The 25288-nt window shown below is 43.8% G+C and overlaps 1 protein-coding gene across 6 annotated transcripts in view; it reads right to left on the bottom strand.

The window, feature by feature from the left end:
* LOC128741164 (paired amphipathic helix protein Sin3a) overlaps positions 1-25288 on the bottom strand; it is a 40260-nt gene that overhangs the window by 8491 nt on the left and 6481 nt on the right. For 2 of the 6 annotated variants that reach the window (XM_053836773.1, XM_053836772.1), the window contains exons 2-6: positions 9425-9804; positions 6843-9349; positions 6614-6772; positions 6290-6533; positions 5567-6207 (exon numbers count right to left, since the gene is read on the bottom strand). In XM_053836773.1, coding sequence (XP_053692748.1) covers positions 5567-6207; positions 6290-6533; positions 6614-6772; positions 6843-9349; positions 9425-9740 — 3867 coding nt within the window. In that variant the 5' untranslated portion in view covers positions 9741-9804. Of the gene's footprint in view, positions 1-5566; positions 6208-6289; positions 6534-6613; positions 6773-6842; positions 9350-9424; positions 9805-10394; positions 10484-10557; positions 11126-24773; positions 24864-25288 lie in introns of those variants that run through there. The other 4 variants (XM_053836775.1, XM_053836776.1, XM_053836777.1 and 1 more) reach the window with 4 other exon arrangements.

Here is a 25288-nt window from a genome sequence, read left to right as displayed (position 1 = left end):
ATGTACACCTGGAGGTCACCAAATTAGACAAAATCACATATCGACCACCTTTTTATCGACTGTCGGCATTCCTCAGACGGCTAGGTACTTCTTATCTACGTCATATTCTATCGAAGCGCTAACGTTGATTCGGACCACTACCCAATGAAGGTTAAGATGCGTCCAAAACTCTCCGTCGTGAATAACATTCGGTACCGACGCCAGCCTCGGTTAGATCTCACGCGGCTGAAGCAGCCCAGACGTCGCTGCAAACTACGCGCATTCCTCGAAGCTGCGCTGCTGGAAGAGTAGGACCGAAAGAGGTGGACGAAGTCCCTCTCGAGGACTGTTGGAATACCATCGAAGTAGCCATCATTAGCAGTGTAGCGGAGAATGCTGCACGGGCGACCAAGATGCACAGTGAGGGTGACCACAGAACTTCTTGAAAAAAATTCTCGACTTTTCCCCGATTGGATTCAAGTTTTTCCCGACAGAAACTTCCTTCGTCTTTCCGTTATAAAATAAAGGAAACATAGGCTGTGTATATTGCAGAACAAAGCTCAATTATCGAAACTATCACTTTACTATGAGTCTACGAAGTGCACTCGTCAATTCTGCCACGAAACAGAAGTGGAAGTTCAAATAATGTAGCCGAAAAGCAGGTATCTTTATGGACAGCCTGGGCACGACTGGCTCTCAAGTCCACTAAGTGTGCATCCAAATTAGTTTAAGAGTGCAGCACAACTAAGGGAACTTTCCCGCTAAAACAAAGTTTCATTATTCAGGGTGCCTGGACACTGCGGAAACGAGAGTAATGAGTTTGCTGACAGCCTAGCGAAACAAGGATCCGCTCAGACAGCAGCTCGTCAACGATACGCCAAGCTGGGGAGGGCTGTTAAGTGGTCTTGTAAGCAGGACTAGAGGGTCAACTATCTAGCTGATGAATTACGATGTTACTGGCAAACCCATCTTTGTCAGCCCAGATGATTCATCATCTTTTTAGCAATACATTAGCAATAAGGGAACTGCAACTTTTCCGATGGACTGGATGCAGGGCATATTGGTCAAAGTCCCTAAAAAGGAGACCTAACTGAATGCGGTAACTGGCGGGGCATCATGTTGCTTTGCCTTACTCTCAAAGTACTCTGTAAGGTAATCCTCAACGGGATCCGGGAGAAAATCGACGCTGCTCTCCGGCAATAGCAAACTAGATTCCCTGCCAATCGATGTGTGGATCATAACACAACTCTCCGTATTATGGTGGAGCAAGTCATCTAAATTCCGACCTGTTTTCTTCTGGTACTTGTTGATTTCGAGAAAGCATTCGACCGAAACACGAAAACATCTGGGGCGCACTAAGGCGTAGATGAGTTCCTGATAAAGTAGTCAATCTCATTGGTTTAGTGCAAATTGCTGCACGATGGCCTCCTGTCGGACCCTATATGTGTTACTGCAGGAGTGACATAAGGCTACATAACTGTTCCTTGTTGTGATGGACGAGATTTTAATTGGAACCATTGACGACAGTGAACCAGACCGTGGATTACCCTGGAGTCTTTTGACTTTGGCCAACGACAATATGATATGCAAAATAACCTTGATGACAACTCAGTCACAGACAGTAGGTCTCATATTCAACGTCGCGACGATCAAGTCAGTGGGATTAAACATTATTAATCCATCCAATTTCAAAGTTAGACACATGTATCCAGATGGCTAGGGATTTGGGACATTGGAATTTGGGAATTTGGGCTCGCCACACAAATCAGATTACCGTAACGATCCTAACACGAATTTTCAATTTAAACGTGTAATTCGTTCGATTGCCTGCAAAACGTGGTCCGTGTCGGTGGAGACAACAGCAGGTCTTCGTTCTGCATCATTCAGGGTTGGTGGCTTCACACTTGGATTTCCATTAGGAACTCTATCGTCAATATCGCCATATAGAAACAGAGATTCAGAAGCGTAAGTGGAGAATGATCTGATATATTTTGAGAAGAGGAGCGAACGAAATCGGCAGGAAGACAGTCAACAGGAGAGCAGAGGAAACAGATCTAGATGCTACCCACTAACGGCGTGGTTTTACTAACTGTATTTAGATTATTATTGGAACTTCATCTGGCGACCTGGTGGCAGAATGCAGAAAACCACGGCAGATAACCGTCCACCAACCAGACTTGATACCTTTGTTCTGCCGAACAACAAGCCAACGGAGATATTATGTGTCATTAGTGAAATGCCAGTGTCATGTCAGTTCGTCAGTGATTTGGCCTCCTAATGTATTGTTTGATAGATTTTGTGGCCAACTGTTAGTGTGTAGAAAAATTGATAGATTCGATCATACGATGACTGGCTTATTTGATCAGTATCGTACCACGAGACCAACTGGAAGGAGACGGTTAGCAATAAATGGAACTTTTTACTTCCGTTGCGGAACTGAACCACTGCGTCCAATATTTTGAATTATTGTAATATTCCCCGTTTTTATCTTGTTGCTGATGACTTAATTTCTGATGTGTTCATCCGTTGGCTTGTGGTTCGGCAGAACAAAGGGATCAAGTCCAGCGACGTATCTTGAAACCATCTGGAAGGCACGCCACAACTACGAAAAGCTAATACAGAGGGTACCATACGCTCACAGTTACAAACGGTTTTCAGTTCGTCTTTGCAGGTGGAGGAAATTCCTGGTACGAAGATTTCGTTCGAGGTCTAAAGATTCATGTGTCTCAGAATTACAGGGGTGTCGACATGTCTCCCAGATTCTATCTAGGAATTCAACTTGAACGTCATTCATAAATTCATAAATTCCCGATTTATAGCTATTTTCACCAAATTCCCGACTTTTTCACGACAGGTTCTAATGCCCGACTTTTTCCCGTATTTCCCGCATTTCCCGAGTCTGTGGCCACCCCGCAGTGACATATCAGAACGTGGAAAGACACAAACAGCAGAAGATGCAACGAAACCAAATTTTACGGGAAAATAGCGCTACCTGGAAGAGCAGGAATATGAATGTGTGTGAAAGTTCTATCAGAAACTGAACGGATCTAGCAAAGGCTTTGTGACGCTAGCTGAAATGTGTCGGTACCTATAAGAATGACAGTACTCTGACGGACGATCGTGAGATTACCGATAGGTGGAAGCAACACTTCGATGAACAGTTGTATGGCGCTCAGGCGGAGAACCATGACGGCGTGACAGATTTGTGGGAACTATGGAGCTATGGAAAATCATGGACGAGAACAGCTTTAGCCACCCAAACTGATTCAATCTACGATGGATGGTACACAGTGCTGTGTTCGAATTTCAGGTGCATTGTTAAGTTCATTCGAATCACACAGAGAACTTCCTCAAGATGATGGTCTCTCATGTCTGTTGTTCAACAGAGCGCTACAAGGTGTTATGAACGGGACGGGATATCAACACGCCTGTCACGATCTTCAACAAATCTAGTCAATTCGTCTACTTTGCCGATGACATGGATAATATCGGCACAGAACATCAGTGGCGGTGGTTGAACAGTACACCAGAATAAAACGCAAAGCAGAAAAGATTGGGTCAAAGATAAATACATCTAAAACAAAGTACATGCTGGCCAGCGGCAGTGTTGCGAAGCCCACACTCGTGTGGTCTAATTTTCTCACACACGTACTCATCCTAACGAACGCACCGGCGGAAGCGTCCCTTTCGGATTCTCACTCGTACTTATTCATGCATTACCACGAGTTTTTGCGAGTGTGTATTTAGCTAACAGCTACGGTCATCACTCTCGTTCTTCGTTGCTGCCAAAGCTGATGATGCCGATTACTTGCGGGTGCTTGCATTCTCACCCGTGCGTAGAATTGGAGGCGAAAAGGAAAAAGAAAAGAAAAAGTAATACAAAATCTGTATCCCAGTGCACCTCTATGCTTCACGGGCTGCCTCAGCGGGATCAGGAGTTATTTGACTCGGGAATAAGCTATGCAAGAAGATGATGTGAGGATGTGCGTGCGCGAGTGTGTCGGTAGCAGAATGTCTGTACACACAGCAACGGTGACTTTATTTTACGCTTGTGTGTGTGTTGAATGCTACACTTCTCATACTCACTCGCGTGAGAATATACAACATTGACTTCTCACTCGATTGGCAACATAGGCCAGCGGAACCGAGGCCGACTGACGCCGCTTGGGCAGAAGTATAATGATCGACTGCGATAAGTATGAGGTAGTCGACGAATTTGTGTCTATCTTGACTCACTGGTAACGGCGGACAATCATATCGGCCGTGAGATTTGGAGGCGTATTATCAGCGGAAGTCGTGCTTACTATGGGTTTCACAAGCAATTGCGGTCGAGCAGACTTAGCCTCCGAAGTGTACCCTGTACTAGACGCTTACTAGACCAGTTAATCTCTAGGGGCAGGAAACATGGACAATTCTCGAGGAGGACCTGCGAGTGCTCCTAGTTTTCAAAAGACGAGTACGAAGAACGATTTTCGGTGGCGTACAGAACGAAATATGGAGGCGAAAGATAAGCCATGAACTCTATGCTCTATAAACCATGAATAGCTCTATGACGAACGCAGTATCCAAAAGGTGGCGAAAGTTGGACGGATACGACGGCAGGGCATGCTGCTGCAAGAATTGTACTAATTTTCTCACACACGCGTACTTGTACGCGTACACGTGTATTTAGTCAAGAGCTGCGGTCGACGCTCTTGTTCGTCATTACAGCCCGAGCTGCTGATACTGATTACTCGCGAGAGCTCGCACGCCCGTGAGTAGAATCGAGAGCTTATATGAAAAAAAAAGCGAAAGTAATGCAAAATCTGTATCTCAGTGTACTACAAGCCATCTCTGATGGTAGCTGATTGCTCACGAGTTAGGTCACTCGCGAGTAAGCTATGCAGAAAGTCAATATCAGGCTGAACGTTCGCGAGTGTGTAGGTAGCAGAATGTCTGCACACAGCTACGGCGGCTGTTTGTCTAACGCTTACGCGAGTGACGTAAACGTTGATTGCTATGCTTCTCATACTCTCTCGCGTGAGAGTAGACATCGTTAGCTTCTCGCTCGATTCGCAACATTGGATATCGGCACCAACTTTTTAAAAGCCCGTATCTGCAGAAAAGCGCTCGACTGGAATCGGGAAATACAGCGAAGAAAAGGGAGGCGGCGCAGTTTAGGTAGCGAATCGAATGGTCTACATTTCTATATACATGTTTTTCTACGCTTATTTTCCACACTTGCCATGAATAATTAACGCATGAACGGTGACAGCGGGTTGCTCCTTCTAGTTGTTTGTAGAAATCACCACTGAATGTAAAATAATTTTCCTCCAATCATACGCCCTTGTATTACGTTATTGGTTGGCAGTTGAGTTACCAACTTTTTAGCGGTCAACTCAGTCTAGTTACTCGACCAGTGCTTAGAAATCTCATATTTAATTTATGCAATACCGAGCTCCCGTATGTCGGTTCCTGGTGTGCGTATTCTAGGTCACGCTTTAGTTCTAGGTTTCAGTCAAGAAATCTTTTGTGGTCCACTAATTTGATAATAAATAGGTATAACCGAGACATCACCCACACCCAAAAGTCTTCTCAATGTACTCACCAAATGTTTACTGATGGCATGCGCTGGTAGTGGCGGTGGATTCGCGCCGCACGCTTGCGATGACGACGACTGACCGGCGGCGGCTTGTGACGCTGCAGCAGCACCAGCGCCACCTGTCGCTGACGAACCCGCCATCCCGGCTGGATCCGCATCGTTCTCCTGCTTGATTTCCATCTTGATGGCATCATCGATGGATGAATTGTCTTTACCACTACTGTTATCCTCGGTCGATTCGCGTTTTGCACCTATACTGGAGTCACCGCCGATACCGCTACCAATGGGAGCAGTAGCAGCACCAGCGCCTACAACGGCGGGTGTTGTAGTTGGACTACTGGCACCCGTACTACTAGCAGCAGCCGTCGATCCGACAGGTGCTCCTGCTGTACTACTTTCGGATGTACCACTACTGCTTGCAGCAGCAGCAGTTGGGGATACTTTGCTGGCACCCATTGTCGCACTTGTACTATCTGGGACTTCCTCCTTTACTTTTGAACCAGCAGCGTCTTTGTTCTGGTCAGCCGAACTACTGCCGCTTCCGTTTCCACTGGCAGGACTATTCCGACCAGTGTTTCCGTTATTTTTATTGCCATTTTTCGCTGTTGTTTTACCTTCTTCTTCGTTCTCTTGATCAACGTCCATATCTGTCAATTGAAAAACAAACGGAAAATGTCAGTAGAATGAAGATAAAACACAACTACAGGTCATAGCCGACAACAAACTCACCTTCTTCCCGCTCATCATCGCTGAGCTGCTGACGAGGAGCGAAGAACAGATCCGGCACAAACTGTCGCAGTATGTGCTTTATGCGGCCCTTTTCCTGCTTTTGGATGCCCGTTTGCCGCTTCACGTGATGAATCAGCAGATTCGCGGCATCATCCAGTATAGTTTTGTCCTTGTAGGGGATAATCAAATGCGGTCCGCTGGTAAGCGGATTGGCGCTGGAACCACCCTCATTCTGATCGTGGCGCTGTTTGGTATAAAAAAAATTAAGAAAAAACTTACATTTTAGTAAAGTCGAAAAACACACAAAATCGGTCGTGATTTTACCTTCATATAACCCACCTCATCAAAAAGAGTTTCAATTTCATTGAATAAGCTTTTCGATCGAAGCGCTTTGATGTCATTCTGCTTAAAGTTAATTCCCTGGTGGTCCAGCGATTTGAGATAGTACTTTTCGTTCTGTTCACGCCATTGCTTGTTGAATCCCTGTCGAAGACAAAATAAACAATTATTTTGCTATCCCAAAAAACAACAGACTGAATCAATCAATGATTACCTTTTGCGCTTCGCGCCATTCCTCCTCCTTGGTTTTTAACCGTCGCAGCACGACCGGAACAGCCACGGCCGGATTCTTCCGCAGCCCCTGGATGATGTCGGCCGCCTTATCACCGTAGATCCGCTTCAGTGCCCGCTGGTGTATCGTGGGCGACGTTCCACCGAGACATTCATCCAGCCGGAACCGGCTAACCTCGTCCGGTGACATCCGGCTGAGCTTCTTCTGGACACCCTCGAGCACCCGTATCGTTGCACTGTTGGTTTCTATCACCACGTCCAGCTCGAAGCGTTCATCCTCGCAGCGATAGATGAACTCTTCGTATTGCGTTTTCCGCGACGTGACGAAGGTGGAATCCTCCGCCCACGTTGGGAACGATACCCACGTGTCGTTCAGCACATCTTTGCACAGATTAGTACGACCGGAACACTTTACGTTTTCGTGAGACTTCGGAAGAGCACAGTAGCTGGCACCGAGACGTTTGCAAGTCGACAGATCAATGTCGGTTGCCAGTTCACTTTGCGAGCGATCTTGTCGCTGTGCCGAAGCTAACGGCACACACTCCGCAACCGTCGAAGGTCCGAGGAAATCTTGGAACCATTTAAGCAAATCCGGAAACCGGCTGAGAAACGGCGTAACCAGCGTTTGCAGCTCCGACTTCGAAACGATCTCCTGATTGAACAGCGTCAAGCAGCGCAAAAAGTTCTCATACACGTCCGGACTTCGTAGCGCTTTCCGTACCTTGTCGAAAAATGCGTAATCATTCAACGTTCCGAACTTCGACGCTTCGGCCAGTGTAATGTCGCGACAAATCGGTTTGTGTCGTTTGATCGGTGGACCATCGCGATCCCGTGAGGACATGTTATGCCCGAGCGCTCCCATTGGCGAGTAGGACGACGGTGACCTTTTCACGGCACCGGCACCGCCCTGACCACCGTGACCCATTCCAGACGCGTTGTGGGCGTACTTTTGATTGCTAACGTGATTGCGGGGTTCCTTTTCCAGCCCAACACTGCCCCCTCGGGCACCACCGGCTCCAACAGGTCCACCGGTAGCGTAATCTTTCTCACTCGGACCATAATCTCGTTCCTGTAAGCGGGCCAGGTTCGCCTGATGCGAACTGTTGAAAGCTTTAACGTTGGCACTCATCATGCTGCCGGACATTTTCTTGCCGTGAGTCTGCTGCGACGGGGGAGGTTGCACCGGTTCATGCATGGTGTGATTCTTATTAACGTGCAGCGGTGCATGGCTTGTCGCATCCGGCAGGAATTGACCGAATTCACGCAGCAAATCTTCTTGATTATCGAACAGTTTAGCCACCTGAGTGTAAACCTCGGCTTCGGTTAGTTGTTTGGCACCCACGTTGCAACTGCCGGGTGGACCTTCCTTGTAGATTTTCTGTTCCTTCTGGTAGGTGTGCAGAATCTCCAGGAACCGTTTGTACTTTTCCGGTTGCGTTTGGAAACGATGTTTGATTTTGTTTACGTACGTGATGGCATGGTTGAATTCGACCGGTTGATTCGGCTGCTGGTTCGTTGCGTTTCCGACGGGGGATGGTTCGGGCGGAGGTGGTTGCTGCGGTTGATGGGATATCACCTGTTGGGAGATCATGCGGTGGAGATTTTGCTGCTGGCCGCCGGTCATTGCGCTGGGATCCGCCGTAACGGAAGTGACGGATCCACTGCTGCTTGGAGGCAGCGTTGGTCCACTGCTTCCACCGGAAATCGTTCGCTCTCGGTCTCTGGAGAAATTTTGCGGCGACTGAGGAATCGTAGAAATACTGCTTACGTTGGAATTTTGCGAAACCGGTGCTCCGGTGCCGGCTGGTTGGATGGTCGTTGTGTGTGCCGATCCCGTTGTGTGACTCCCGTAGGTCATCAAATTGACTGCCGTGTTGCCGGTTTGCACTATTTGACCGCAACCCTGGAAAATGGTGCTGTACTCGTGCGGTGATGGTTGCGGAGCAACAGCCGTTCCGACGGATGTCGATGGCACCGAAACGGATACTTGAAAGGCGTACCCTTGATCGTTGGCTTGAACTTCGATTTTGTAGCCTGGCGGCAAGAATGTATTGAAGCCGACAATCAACTCGGGATGGCCTTTGAACAGGTTCGACACTCGCTTGATCACACCCGGCGTGTCGATGCTTTGAGATTTAAATTCCTTCATGATGTCGAGGAAATCGTTGTAGACTTGGGGTTGATTGCCGAAGCGAAATTTCACTTGGTCCAGATAGCTGAGCGCATCCTCGACCTTCAGCCGCTGGAACTGGGCCTGCCCCTGGGGAGGCGGCGGTGGCGGCTGCGGTTGGGATGTCGGAATAACATTCGTGGGCATCGTGGTTAGGACCTGTCCGGTGCCGGTAGTTACATTCGTCGCTCCCTTATGACTGCCACGGACCTGATTGGTCGTGTTCACTACGTGAATTTGTTGGGTTGACTGCGGTACCGACGGTTGAGTGTGGCCTGTCGTTTTGACCAGGTTCGTATTGCCAATGTTCGTTGTGTACGCTGTTTCGAGAATCGTCAAAATGAATGTCAGAAAAATTAACCCAATCAAAAGGATCTGAAAGCAGATATACTTACAAGTTGTGGTGTATTGAACGCTGGTCTGCTGCTGTTGTTGCTGCTGCTGGGACGGGGCAGCCTGCTGGGAAACAACCTGCTGCTGTTGCTGTTGTTGTGCTTGTTGGGCTGATACTGTCTGCGGTTGAGCCTGCTGGGCTTGACTCAGATTGGCAGCCGGCGTAGTTGTCTTGATAACATTCGGCGATATCTGATACTGTATTGTGGGTCCAGCATTGTGCGGCTGGGTTGTCGTAATAAGACGCTGATGGGGGGCAGTCCCACCGGCTCGCGGTGGCTGCCCGAATTGGATTTCTTCCGCACGGCCACGTTTCATGGCGACGGCATTGTTCCGATTCCGGTTTCCTCTATCTGAAGCAGTTCAGTTGATGTTGATAGTTCTGAAAAAATGATTGAAAAAGAAAAAAAGCACTATAGACCAGGCAAGTTCTTTGTTCTAAATTTCACCGAAAATGTTAACGCAAGACGAAAACATGTCAGCAGAGAGAGAGAGAGGAAACCGTAGGAGAAGCGAGACGTTTTGCGTGCAAACGATTGCGTGCGAGAAAAAGCTAGAAAATAATGGCCAGATAGTGTTGCTGCTGCTGGTTGGTAAAACATCTGTTTCAATGATATCGATCGATGATAGCTTGAAAGACGGACATGCGCTTTCGTGGCATTTTATTCGTCGGCCCGACGAATAACGCTCTGCTACAGCACACCCACATTCGGCATACGCGAACCCTTTTACCTACAGAGCGCTCGCTCCCGATAAGCGTGAGCCGTTTTTCGCCCACTTTCGCGTATTTAGTCCGTTTTGGTGGTTGTGTGTCGTGGCAGGCAATTGCAACCATAAAAAAACTGCACTAACGTCTTCCTGCAGTAGAACGCGAACGAAATGCACAACACACCGGCTCGGCTCGGCCCGGTCCGGTCCGGCCAGTGAAGAGAGGAAGAAAATTTCACTCCTGAAATGGCAGAAAAGCCTCACCGGAATCTGGTTTGCGGTACTTTTTCCATTACTAAATATTGACATCGCGCACGGAACAGGCCAGGCCAGGCCAGGCCATCCAATGCACGACTACAAACGGTCCTTGAATAATAACAAAAACAATCTCACCAGCTTAGCGACTTGAACAACATCGTCTAAGTACCTACCTACATTGGTAGAGAGGCTACAGAGATACGGTCATATTCGTGTGTACGAATCGGCGAATGAACAGCGGCAAAACCAGCTCTGGCTCTGGCTGTGGGGCTGCTGTTGCTCGCGCTCGCACACAGGAGCGGCATTATTTATTGAACCGGTATTTTCGTTCGCGATCCTCTTCTTCTTTTCATTTCATTGCATCAATTATCAGTTTGGCTTTATGTATTATAACAACAAAGTTGCACAATTTCATTATCTCACTTCTATTCCCCGGCTCAGAGATAGGATTTATTTATTTCGATGGATTTGTGCCCGGTACACTATGGAGCTTTGTAGAGCAACAGCAGCTGGGGCACTTTCACCGATGCACTCACCTTCCTATGTAGCAGCACTAGCCAGGAAGGCGATGGAAACGCCGCTTGCGGTTTGTTGAACGTTCTAAAAAATTTACTTTTCATAACATTTGAACGTTGGACTTTAACGGTAGGTATAGAACTTGATTTAGACAGAATTTTTCTTGTTTGATCGATATTCCAAAGGATGTCCCCGATAAAGTTGCATCACCAAAGAAAATACATATTGGCAATATTTGTAATATGATTCAGAAGAATTTGTGCAACGTCAGAACCAGCTTTTTTCCGTGCGTGTGGCATGTTATCTTCATCTCCTGGTCTGTGTCTTTCTTGACAATTTCAGAATGTTTCTGAGATTCCACTTTCATATACTGGCTCAGTATTTCTCAATCGGTCGTAGAAATTCGGGGGTCTTTAGAAGATTGTAATCTTTCGGTACATAACGGTACAGTATAATTCTACCAGTCCTCAACCGTCCATCTGTGATGCAAAGATAGCAAGTCGTCCGAAAGGTTTTCCATTCATTATCAGAAAGTTAGAGGTTTGCTCACTAAAAGAGGTAGCACCGATATCTTCTCCAACCGTACATTCTTTTACTGCGATTCTAAGCCGTCGACCAAGTTTACCTTCAAAAATTGCGTAAAAGATTATTTGTGTGGCTTTGGTCATTTAGCAGCAGCTCAAGCTCGAGCAAATAGCAGTTCCATTAATTTTCACCATCGATCGTACTGCGTTGCATTCCACCGAACATGGCATCTAAAACCTACTCAACGTTAGGTTCGTCGTCCTCTTACTATTTTAAGCAATAGTCTGCATTCAACTCAGCCTCAGTTGACTCGGCACGTTTTTCTCAGGTTTTTCAGACAGAAGTAGCAAATCCCCTTCGACCTGGTCAAGCCATTTCGTACGTTGGACACTTCTGTTGTCTTTTCCTTGAGCCTGTGGGTCCCGGGTTTCATTGTACTGTCCTTTGATTATCCTTATGACTTGTCCCGGTTCACTGTAATCTCCCTGCTTTGCCGAGTGTACAATGGAGTATTTCTCACGTTTGCGATTTCAGTTTGTCTGACCTGCCGCCATTTGAACAGGGCAAGTGCAAGTACGTCCATAAGGAATTGCCGGTTTGGAGAGGGTTTTATACATTGACTTGTGCCAATCATTGTTACTTAGATATGCATTTAGAAAAGCTTATTTTTTTCCTTTTTTTCGGCTTATCCAACTGGTCGCTTAATAGCGCGTATAAAACTCTGCGCCGGGCCCTTTTATGATGCCAACAAAGTGTCAGGGAGACCTCAAACATCAGTTCTACCTGACGAGACAGGCAATGTCGTCCACTAAAACACAGGTAGAGCCTCAAGAAGCATAGCCGACACGTCTATGCCCGCAGGTGGAGGCATTCCGGCCCTGCGCGGACTCCACAAACCAGCTCTGAGATCTCTCTGCCAAAAACCGGAATGTCATATTTTAAATATAATGATGATGATGAGAAGAAAAATGATAGATCGAATTTGTAAATGTGCTTTAGACTTTTTGTACTGCTTGAATTGTAAAATGCAGTATAGTGAAGAAGTGGAGGATTCGTCAGCTCCGTCTAACACTGGTCCTCAAACGCGCGCCTTCGCGCGTTAAAATATAGAGACGCACCTGCCTTCCAACCCTCTAGTCCTAGACCAAAGAGCTAGTGCAGTAAAGCTGTGGGCTTAAACGTCGCTCTAAGACTCGATCCCTCTCCATCGACAGACCCCGTGGCTGGCCATCAGAGCACAGGACAGCCACGGGACCAGTGCAAAAATCCTACTGACTCTATGCAGTAGCACCGCCCAGCCGAGACTCGTACACACGACACGGATTGACCTAATTGACCTAAGCACTTCTATTATTAGACCAAACTCGTGTTTTTAGTCTTAAGCCTTGAAATACGGTCAGGCATTTATATTAATATTTTTAGAAGCGGTGGCTATTATTCTACCCCTCCACTCCAAAAAATTTTCATTACCTTCTCCTACCGTCCCTCCATCAATTGTAGAACCACCGCTTCTAAAAAATATTAATATTAATGCCTGACCGCGCTGAGAATCGCGGCTAACACGCTGACAGACGAACGTCACACTCAGTACCTTGCAAGTCGTAAGGGCCTGCATAGTGTCGTCGTCCTGAAAGTAAAAACAAGTTAGATTTAAACTTCTCGGTCGGTGGTTATCTACAGTAGACGGAGGAAGAGGCACAATTTGTGTCTAAAACCCAACCAGACGCGTCGCTACCTTGATAAGTGGGTTTGCAGTCTCCTTTTGTCCAGCGCCTCTGTGGTTCATAGGTACACGGGTACCAGCGAGCCAGGGTTCAAATCCGGTTATAATCTCAGATTATAGCTTGGTTCGACCCATGCACCTTCCAGCATTGGACAAAAGGTAGAGTCATAACGACTACTTGTTAAGCGCAGCTACCAACCCCCCCCCCTCACCTTCCCACACTTTCCCCTTTACTCCAAAAAATTTTCATTACTTTTCCCTACCGTCCCTCCATCAATTGTAGAACCACCGCTTCTAAAAATATTAATTTCTATTATTACCGGTAATCCCGTAATTGTAGAGTGGTCCTTCGGCATCAAACTGGATCTGCTATCCCGCTTACATCCCCTTACTAACCCTAAGCCCCCGACCGACCCAATCAACCCGGCATTTTTCGGAGATATTTGTGATAGCTGTGATAAATAGGAATAAATCCCAGAAACATTCATCTATTAATTATCAGAGATCCCCATTCTGGCCTTATTCTTCAACAGAATAAAAGCTCTTTCTGAACAACGCAACAATCACATTTGGTAAATTTTTACCCCGAGTCCCACTTGAAACCACAAAAATATTTTAACATATACCCACATTAAAAAGTAAATGTAACCGCTGTTCATTTACTGATTAGTTAAAAAGCCCTACACCACGACAAGGTTCAGTTTTATCGCAGGGACTTAAATTCAGGCGATTTTCAAATGCATTAATACTGATATTAAAGTCGAATTCGTCAAACATTCGATTAAATACTAAACACATTCTTCAAACAGGTTCGTATTTGGTTCTAAAAAATCTAGTCTAATAAACGGCCGAAGTCGAAGATTTCTTGGAGCAACGCTAACGTTAACGTTGGCTCAAATTTTGAGCGTCTATTTCAGCTAGTAGCATTTTTCCAGCGAAAACAGCACTGACAATGTCATGTCTTTTCAACGGAGTCTTCATGCCAAGTCAAGTCGCGCACATCCACGCACATTCACGTAGGGCGGCAAGTCGCTTGGGATATTACAAGGCAGAGACCTTAAGCCCTAGCGAATAAATTTCTTCTGAACCACTTCGTTTCCTTTAATCCACACATCATGGTATGGACTCCACACTAGGACTGCCGTTTCGAGTGTTTATCACACAAGTGAGAAATATAGTGCTCTTAGACAATATGGACCGTTGAATTCCTTGGAAATCAGAAAGATGCAGATTGTAGAACACCAGTTTGCGAACAAGTCTATCATTCATTGTAGCTGCTGGCAGTCTTCAACGGACATCATCCGCAAGAAAATTTTCAGATCACCTGCATAGAATAAGAATAGTCTGCAGCCATCGGATATTAAGAGGCAAACATCGTTGATGAATATGGAGAAAAGCAACGGTCCGAGATTGCTCCCTTGTGGTACACCAGATATGTTCCCAAAAGCATTCGTGGGACCCAAGTTTCACACAGTCAACGGTTCACGAGATATGATGCTGACCATTCCGGCCTTTTACTAAGCCTTTTTTTCTTACACAAATATAGCATTTTCTTCATACTTTTAAGAAAAAATACGGATAAAATGATTCGTCACGGTTTCGAAGGAATTCTCGAACTAGGCCGCGTACACTTTCTTCGTCCATCGTTTTGGCTATCTTATTTCACCAGGTTTTCATCTGATTGCTGTCTTTGATAACTTTTCCCTTTGCCTCTCCTCTTCATGATTGCCCAGCATTTCTCAACAGGGCGGAACTGGGGGCAATTGGGTGGGTGAGGGTCTTTCTTCGGAACAAACTGGGCCCCTTTCTCTGCATACCATTCTTGAACGACTTTGTTGTAATGACAGCTTGCTCAATCGGGGCAAAACACCACTAGATGGTGCTGGGATCGAATGAACGGCAAAACTCGTTTATGGAGACACTCCTTTTGGTACAGTTCCGACGTCATTGCCTTATTTGCAATGAAAGCTTTCATTTTTCTGCCACAGGAGCAAATGCCCTGCCAAATCATAAATTTTCGTGCAAATTTTTCGGCAAAAACAAATTTAAATCTGCTTGGAACATCCCTCCGAGTTGTTGCCAAGTAAAATTTTTGACCTGGTATTTGCCCGCAGTCAGCCTTGACATAGGTTTCATCGTCCATCAGAAGACACCCGGCGAACTTGGTTAGTACCCGGTCGTATAGCTTTCAAAGCACGGATTTTGGCCAGACTACAGTGGACCCCCGTTCGTTTGAACGATTCCTCATGCAAACTAACGGGGTTGCTTTTTAATTTGAACAACTGGTAACCCGAAATATGCTGAAACCTGTGTGAACTGACCGCCCTGCTCTTTGTTATTGTTTTGGTGGTTTGTTTTAGTTGGCAGTTGCAAGTGCGAATATTGCATTTTCCGATCGGATTTCTCTCTTAACCCCTCTAAGGTCTACATCATTTTTAGCACCGCAAAATTCACTAAAATGGCCATAACTTTTTTATCTTTTAATATTTTTTCACCAAATTTGGGAATTTCGCCGAAAATATTTTCTATTTTCATAATATCTATAGATTATGGCCATATGTTATATGGTCCCGGAGTTATTCCGGAGTTCCTTGGGGGACCGAGATATGGCTTTTTTAGATAAAGTTGCCAAATATCTAAAATTTGTTTGAAATCTGTTGATTTTTGAAAACATATCATCGACTGTGGATATATCAGTTACTTTGCCGCAGTTATGAGCCATGGTGCGCGCCATCCGGATGCGGGGGGACACTATAAATCCGGAACCGGTTCCCGTAACGGGACATTTCAGCATCAGTAAAGCATGTCGTGTCGCATATCAAAAAACATCAGCATTCGATAAAATAGCGATTGGTGATCATCTCATGTCTCTCAGAGGTCGTATGACCGGTTCCGGGTCCGGGGAGTGTTTCTTTTCTGATTCAAGCACAGAACGGATTTCGGAGGAACTTGTCCGGGACCTGGAATCGGCCATATGGCCTCTGAAAGACATGAGATGATCGCCAATCGCTATTTTATCGAATGCTGATGTTTTTTGATACGCGACACGACATGCTTTACTGAAGCTGAAATGCCCCGTTACGGGAACCGGTTCCGGATTTATAGTGTCCCCCCGAATCCGGATGGCGCGCACCATGGCTCATAACTGCGGCAAAGTAACTGATATGTCCACAGTCGATGATATGTTTTCAAAAATCAACAGATTTCAAACAAATTTTAGATATTTGGCAACTTTATCTAAAAAAGCCATATCTCGGTCCCCCAAGGAACTCCGGAATAACTCCGGGACCATATGGCATATGGCCATTATCTATAGATATTATGAAAATAGAAAATATTTTCGGCAAAATTCCCAAATTTGGTGAAAAAATATTGAAAAATAAAAAAGTTATGGCCACTCTAGTGAATTTTGCGGCGCTAAAAATGATGTAGACCTTAGAGGGGTTAATCGTTAGGAAAACGAAATACCGATTAAATCATGTTCATGTTGAGAATGACATTTGAACCATTTTTAATTTGCACGTCGTGCAAACCAACGGGGTTCAAATCAAAAAGAGTTCAGATTAAAAATGGTCAAACGAACGGGGGTCCACGGTATTCTGTTTTATGGTTCGGTTTGGCTGTTTACTAGCTCGATAAGACTTGATTCCTTCCTGGAGTCGAATTCTCCTCACGGTACTATGGGCAACACCGAATTTTCTGGCCAAATCACGGTCCGACAGATTGGGATTCCTTTTGATGGTCTTCAAAATCTTACCACGCAGTCTCCGGTCGACAGTTACACTCCGATGATTACCTAGAGGCTTCCGAATTGTCGTCAATGTTTCCTTAGACCGTTTGATAACACTCCATTACGACTTCTTCGTACAGCAGAGGAAGCCACGGCCTGGAGCTGATTAAGTAACGGGCCATTCGGTATTTCTGGGCCATTGTTTAGCTAGCGTAGATGCGGACCACAATGGATTTTCCAAATAACTGTGCACAATTTTTTTCCTGCTTTCGGCTTCCATGTTGTTTGTTTATAAAATACGCCACAGTATGAGCAAAAGTTTATTCGAATTCTAAATGAAGCAAGCTTTACTAACTAGCGTTTCTAGCAGTTTTCACGCAGCACTTAACAAAATTATGCCACGGTTGATAGCGATGTTTTCTCTTTTCTCCCTTTTTGAACACTGGAAACATGATCGAATTCTTCCAGCGGTCCGGAAACGTAGATTTGCTCAATGAACTGCTGCATATGAAAAGCAATGGTTCGCCATAGAACATTTGCATACCTCTTCAGAACAAGCGTAGGAATTCCATCAGGTCCTGCAGTAGCCGACGATTTAATTCTTTAGATTATAACATCAACATCCATAGTAGTAAATTTCGCCACATCGAGGCCTCGAGGTACTAAACGAATAAGAATGAATTACAATGTTTTCAAACAATATGTATTAATTAACTATTTAGCAATTTTTGTAATATTCTAGAATTTCTTTTTACTGAAATTTGATTTAACATTCTCTTTTTTACGTTCGAAATTTAAATTGAAGTCCTCTCCTTTTACGTCTAAAATTTGTCCCTGCATCAGCGGACGTAAAACGGGACTCGAGTGTAAATAGCAAATTGCTATTCGTCTGCATAATGATATGAGAGTAATAACTACTGAAAGATGCGCCGCTGTAATTCCGTACAGCACGGTAAAACTTAAGATAAATAATCGGCTACGATGGTGCCAAAAAAATAGGACCCCGCATTACTTCCTTGGGGTACATTAATAAATTTCTATCTTTACGGAAATTAGGCTATCGACTGGCAGAGATACACCAATTTTTGTTTTTCAACCAATCAGTCAGTTCCGGTAAAGTTGAACGTCTTTTTTTTGGTTTTGGTTTCTATGCCAGAGGTTTCTGCTAAAGTTTAAACTGGTCACCATGTGCATTACCAGCAATAAACGAGTGTTTGCGAACGAAATTTTGACAGACAATTCGAGAAGGATCATAACTGAATCCTTACCCCTAAGAATAACACACGAAAAACAGGTTTGTACATCATTATTAGGTGTTTCACAGATTGTATTTTCACTTTCAACCGGATTGATTGCTACTGTTTATATTGGAAAACATCAAGATGTACGCTCATATGAGAGTGGTGGCATAGGACTATATCATTATTTCGTCAGCTTATTACAATTTGTGATTTCACACAAGAGATGAGTCACCCAGTTATAAATACACATGCTTAGGTGATTAGCAGTAATATCGCACTTCGAAAGTTTTCGCGCAACTTCAAACGCTATATGAAGTGACTTCAATATCAGACTCACAAGTGCATTTTAGTCAATGAACTAGCTCTGTTTGTTGTTTGACAGAAACCCAAAACTTTTTGGAAGAATCTTTATTGTTATCAAGTAGTTTAAAAACAATGGAACAGTTGGGAGTTGAAAACGATGAAACACGCACAAAATGTAATTCTTTTTAATGTGTCCTGCAATTTGTAAAACGAGTAATCAATAAAAGAAGAAAGAATAAATCTGGGTTATTGGTTTTTCAAGTCTCATTTGCATTCATCAGTTTTCTCGAAAAGAGTGAAGTTTTAAATGCAATATTGCAACCCAGTTAACGGACTAGGTCAAGCTTTAGCAGTTTTTTCTTTCAGGACATCAATCTGGTCTAGATTCAAGCAAATCAAAAAACCGCTGACCTGTTGGGACGGGGAAACTCTGTACTTTTTTTTTCTGAAATCAAAGTCATGAATAACACATGTCCATAAAATTTTGTCACGTGCCCGGGAGGCAAAAATTGTGCTTACACGTGATTGATTGATTCGTTAATTCTTGACAGTGCTTGATATTTATGCATTTTTCAATAGTGAATCTTCAAAAATCTGCGGTATTCTTCGTTGCTTGATGTTGCTAAAATCACTCATCCAAATCCGCACTAACCTTTTAACTAACGTTATTCAACTTTTGTATATTGTAGGTCATTTGAACGATTTTAGATACCCTTTTTTACTGACAAAAGGCGCGCGTTCAACTGCACTTTCCGTTAAACGCGTTCCATTTCGGTGAACCTACCAATAATTTCAACTTTCCTGCCACCGACCGCCACCCATTGCGCATTGACCGACCGGTCTTCCGATGCATGATGCGTACATATAACTGCAAAATAACCAAACATGCAACAACATGACCCTTCCAGCGAGATTCTTCTTCGAACTGGCGCGCACAGCAGCAGTGACTGTACGTCATAATAAAACACACACGGTTTTGCTCCGTGTTTTTAGTGTTCTTTGCACCATCATAATCTCCGCAACAACCTCCGCGCACCTCCACGGATCATCCCATCTTCCACTATCACGAACACGAACGGTGAATTCAGCCAGCCAACGACCAATCATCCGGATTGCGTTGAAGATTGTGCACTGCTGTGAACAGCAACAGCCACTAAAATAACTTCCAAATCAAATGAAAAAGAAAAAAAAAACGAGACCAATGTTGTGTGTGCGCTGGAACACCGCACCGCACCGCACAGGCTGATGAGGCAAATGAGGTAACAAAACACAACAATTTGATCTACCGCGGACTGTGCTGTGCTGTGTCTCACGTAGAGCAAAAAATGAAAGAAAACAAGTTCAGTCGTGAAGTAAAACAAGCTCCGCGTAAAGGTTGCTCTAGAAGAAGAAAGGGGAGGGAAGGTTTTATGTACACTTTTCGTATCAAACGAACACAGTGAACGAAAAAAACCAGAACTGTTCACATGTGTAGCATTGACCGTATCACAATCTTTTCTGAAGGATAGCACAAATTCATAGCGAGTGAGTTTGATTGTAGGTGTGCATTGCGTGTGGAATATGCACAGCACAGTGTGCTGTTCCGATATGCGATTAAATCGGTGTAACCGAGGGCAACAGACATTCAGTGTAGCCTCTCTCGGTAGTCTCGTGCTGCCGCCTTTTTCCTTTCACATACTTTATTTTCTACCCAATGCAAATGTATTGGTAATATCGTTCCTGCGAGCTCTTTGTGTTTGTGCGACCATCATACAATCTCCGAGTCGGGCAAGTGTATGGGTTTGGCAAAATATTTTTCTTATTAGATTGGAACATTTTGAGGTTATTTCATCACCAGTGGCCAAGATAGTGAAAACACTGCTTGTTACAAGCCAAGTTATGAACAAGGAAAAAAAATCGTCCCCCTTGTGATGCGCGCTTCTGTTGTGCTCGGTTCAGTTTGATGACTGATCGAAGATTCTACAAAAATTGTACAACAGAGAATATATTTTTCGAGCAATCCCAAGTGCGAAGAAAGGATGAATAATATGAATGTGAGATGACTGTACAGTACACAGTGCAGCTTCTAGCGACCGGGTGTCTGGTCTGGACGGGTGGACAGGACCAGTGCGCGCGGTCGTGAAAATGGTGACATAATACCACCGCATCAGGCATGCAAGCAAGCACAGGCAGCCAGGGGAAGAACGTTTGCAAACGACTCCGCCGCCGAGCATCACAGCACGGCAGAACACGAAAACGCGAATCTTAATCATCGCCATTGTGTGTGACACATACAGAATGGGATGCGCGTTAAAGGAAAAAAACATGAGTGTGATGAAGCTTTTTTGCGCTTGAATGATTGTCTACAACATTGTTGAAAATCGAAAGTAAACAATAGGCACCGCAACATGGAGGATCATTTTTGGAAACTAGTTTTCATGGCCATCTAAAAGACCATACGATTTACCGCGCAATGAATCAATACCTTGAGCGCTAGGCAACATGAATTAATAAAAATGACCAAGCAATATTATGAGGTGCAATAATATAAACAGAAGCTCTATCATCTGTTTTATAGCTGACGATTTTATATTGGTGCGTTTGATTATACATATAAACACTTAATTTTTATTGCTTTCTCCTACAAGTAAAAAAAACGAACCCAGATTCAATGGCTATTTGGCGCAAACGATTCTTTTCGTTTCACTTTTAAATAAACAATTTATTTTTTGTAGTAAAGCTTCGTTTGGACATTATGATGCAATCGAAAATAAAAAACTTGGACTTGCCTCAGCCTATTAACTCTAGGAGGATTAACCATTTATCGATTGGTAAAATTAGCTTTATTGCCGCAGATTCTTTTCATTGTTAGCACCCTTCTACATCTAGCTGGCATAGCTGACTTCGTAACAGACCTCTTCAAATGCCAGCTATTCCTTAACGTTAAACCTTTACTTGTTGGTAGTTTTTTAGCTTGTCAAACGCTATTCGAGTGAAGCGGCAAAAAACGATTTGCCGTCAACAACCCATGCTCGACCAATTCCAGCGGGATGAATGAAAACAGCCTTGAATTTACCACACAGTTCACCTCTGTCGGTACAGTAGCTAACGATTCGTCGTTCAGTTTTCGTACTACCGAAACACATTTAAGTGCTGATTTCACAGCACGAACCAGTCTTTCCCAGTAGCCACCGATATGAGGAGCAGAAGGAAGAGTTAACCGCCACTGGTTTTAGGCATTCGTGATGGTATTGCTTAATTCGCTGAGAATTTTACTGGTTTCATCCTTTACGTCCCGGCTCACCCCCACAAAATTTGATGCGTGGTTGGAGAAAATCTCCTGTGGAGAGCCCTGTCGCACTTTTGAAGTAACGTGGATAGTCCTGGTTGTAAGACAAGTGAAAAGGATCTAGACGATTGAGTTACGCTTCATCCGACCTTTACGATTTTATCGTTGACTGACAAGTTTGTACTTCAGATGATAGAAGCTCATCAACAGTTCTATAATTCAATGGTTTCTTGGCATTGGAAGGATGATAGAAATTTTCGTAGTTTCTTCGCCCTTCGCTTCGATGCACGCAGACATTCAACACAATCATGAAGCCTGTTCAGTTTCATCGTCCCGTCACTAAAACGTGTTAGAATCAATTTCTCATTCAGTGATTTGACTATAACAGACGGAAAAGAGGCCTAAAAATAACTCAACCCGCCGGTGTTGATGAAGTTTGAAATACGTCGCACGCTAATAAGGAGGTTGTAAAGCTTTCTTTTCGTCCAGTCTGCAGTGGTTCAAAGTTTCTCCAATATCTGTAATCCACAGGATTCCAATCCATTTATAATTGGCTCCCATTATAGCTTGGTCCGATCAGCGAAGCCCCTAGCTTGGGTAAAGAGAAACGTTATATAAACTTAGTAAGCATTGCTTAAATGACTCTTAGTTTTCCGCTTTACGTCCTGTCTCACCCTGGAGATGCTATCAACACCTTTGTTTTATTACTTTCTTCTACCGTTCCCTCCATTGACTGTAAAAGAAAAACTACCGTTAAACTTGCTTTTCAAAAAGGCATAAAACTCCCATCTTCAGTCCATATTCAATGCACTGGTAATGCAGCCATAAAAATCTAAGGTTTCTAGGGGAAATGTTAATACTAATTTGTGCGAGGATGAATGGAAAGTCGATCTCACCTGTCAGTTGTTCCACAACAATTACTCTACGAATGTCTCCTCGTTTAGCCTGGGTATCCCTATCTAGCAAAGGGTAGCGTTCAACGTATGGCGGTTATTCTATTGAGTTTCGGCAAGGTAAGCTTTTCAATGCATTGCTGCAGGTGTGTATGGACTCCAAACAGCGGCTGAGGCTTCCAGTATGCAACCAACAAGGGCATTAAATACAGTGCTCGTAAAACAATATGGATCAGTAAATCCTTCGGGGACTCTAATAATAAATTACGAATTTCTATTCGCCTGTGCAATATGGGAGTAATAATCTCTAAGTCATTTGAGTCTCTAACTACCGTTACTCTGTTGACTGCTTCTTCAGATATAGTGTAATTCCATTGGATTGAATTTTTCCTACGTGAAAATGAGATCACAGCGCTCTTAGACACACTCACGACCAGCAGTTTTCGAGTACACCAACCATTGATTCAAGACCGTCAGCATAAATAAGAAATCTAGCTAATGGTATTACCTAGAAGACTTCATTAAAATAATGAAAATAGCGATGGTCCCAGGTTATTCCCTTGTGGTACACTCGAGCAGTTGAACTTTGGGATTGACTTCCTATTTTTACGAATAGGATTTGACCAAGAAGGTGCGATTTTAACCATTTTACTACGGTGGGTGAAGCGCCAAGTCGTTTAATTTTTGCTAATAGGATAGACCACACCATCGAATACCGCTTTTATACCACACATCTACTTGAGCTCCTGGTTCCATTAACCAAACGCCATGCGTTGCTGAACTGTACTAAATTCGTTATTGCAAATCTGTTTACGTAAAATCCACGCTGGTTCGATGAGATATATGCTTTGGCCTCTTGCAACAGTAAGCTACCTACAAATATGTTCAAAAAGCACGAAGAGGGAAGTATTTCCACGATAATTTACTATATTTTGGGAAGGCTGTTCTCTTTTCATTAACGGTTTACTTTCAGGACATCAAACCCGAATAGGTTCGATGTTCAAATGATCAAATCAGTTGAAAGGAAGGGATGGTTTTATACCTGTACAACATTGTTTACTTTCAGGACACCAAGTTGGTCTAGGTTCAATCAAAATATACAGTTCTTGATCAGTAAGATTCGGTCACTTGTTTCGTAGAACCAGTGTTCGCAGGTCGCAGGTGTATAAGACGACAGTACCGGGCCTGGGAAGTACAATCGTGCTTACTTGTGATTGATTGATTCGTTAATTCTTGCTTGTGCGTGCTATTTATACATACTTATTCCGATAGTGACTTGATAAATTTATATTATACTCTCTATAACAATCATTGCATAGAAAAAATTCAAATCGATTGATTCAATCGTCTCTAAAATCCGTTGAAACATGACTGAATTATAAACTTGCAAAACGTAACCACTTTTCATTACGAGTTCATTTCTCGTACTTGTAAAGTGCATCCCCATATAGAAGATAAAAACGTAGTTCTAAGGAAAGATTAAGTGCTAAAATATTACCATTTTCAAATTTTTCCCAACGTAGAAAATACTTGACAGCTGAAAAAGTAGCGTGCGTTTCTATGAATAGTCTACTTTGATTTCTATCTAACAGACCTGGTAGGTTACCATGGAAATTCAAATATTATTGGACACCTACGCCTCACCTCATTGAGGTCATAATTTGTATAAAAAATGTGTAATGCCTTTCCAAAATCAGAGAGCTTTTAATCATTTTTAATCATCACAATGAATTTGAATTTTTCTAATATGTATGCATTGAATCACATCAAAAAGAAACCTGCTTGCTGCAATAAAGCCAATTCCAAGTTTAATGAAGCAAACTGGACACTTTTTTCCATCACTGCTCCGCTTGGCCTTTTAATTCTAATACGAAACACCATCGCCAAAAGCAGCGAAAAAATAAAGCCAAAGAAAAAGGCAGAAAATTTGCACTCCATCATGTAACGCATCATCATCATCATCAGCAGCACCAGCAGCAGCATAAAAAAGCAATCTAATTGAGGAGCCCCAAAAATGCGAATGCTTTTTTTTATTATGCCAAAAAAGACGCCCCACCCAGCCTGATGGACGATGATGCCGCCGCCGTACGATGAAGGCATTTTTTCGATACTTTTTCTCGCTTCGTTTGATTCAGCTCAACAGTCACTGAAAAAAAAGTTCTTATGCGGGGGCATTTTGCACAAACCTGTAATTACTATAGCTTTGAACGCTGTTGTTCTGCAACTCGAGCTTTTATCAAAACTGCAGAAAATTCTCACCACTGTTGAAAGTTTTGATTTTGCCGTAACAATTTTCGTTCACTTTTTACACGGAGTTTTTTTAAGAATGCCTAAACCACTGATAAACTTCATAAAAACTACAATGCACTCCGAATATCTGTTCAAATGTTCATAAATTATGTACATCTAAGTTCAAAACGATGCTCCGTACATTATTTCACGGTGGGAAAAGATTTTTCAACACAATTTCACAAAAGTCGCCAAATTTTTCACTTTCCTATCGGCTTTGTTGCGTATCTCTGCACTCGCTGTCTCGCAAGTGAAGATTTTTTCCTGGTCTCACACCTTTAGACCTTGCAGAAAACACGTACACATCGTACTCACTTTACTGTTGTCTTTCAACTACAGTATGAATGGAACAGAGTATTCGTGTACCGAAAGCCGTAGTAAAAAGCTCATTCGAATAATCATTCACCAATAC

Source organism: Sabethes cyaneus, chromosome 3 (assembly GCF_943734655.1).
Source record: "Sabethes cyaneus chromosome 3, idSabCyanKW18_F2, whole genome shotgun sequence".
Classification (NCBI taxonomy): domain Eukaryota; kingdom Metazoa; phylum Arthropoda; class Insecta; order Diptera; family Culicidae; genus Sabethes; species Sabethes cyaneus.
This window is presented reverse-complemented; position numbering and strand designations above follow the sequence as displayed.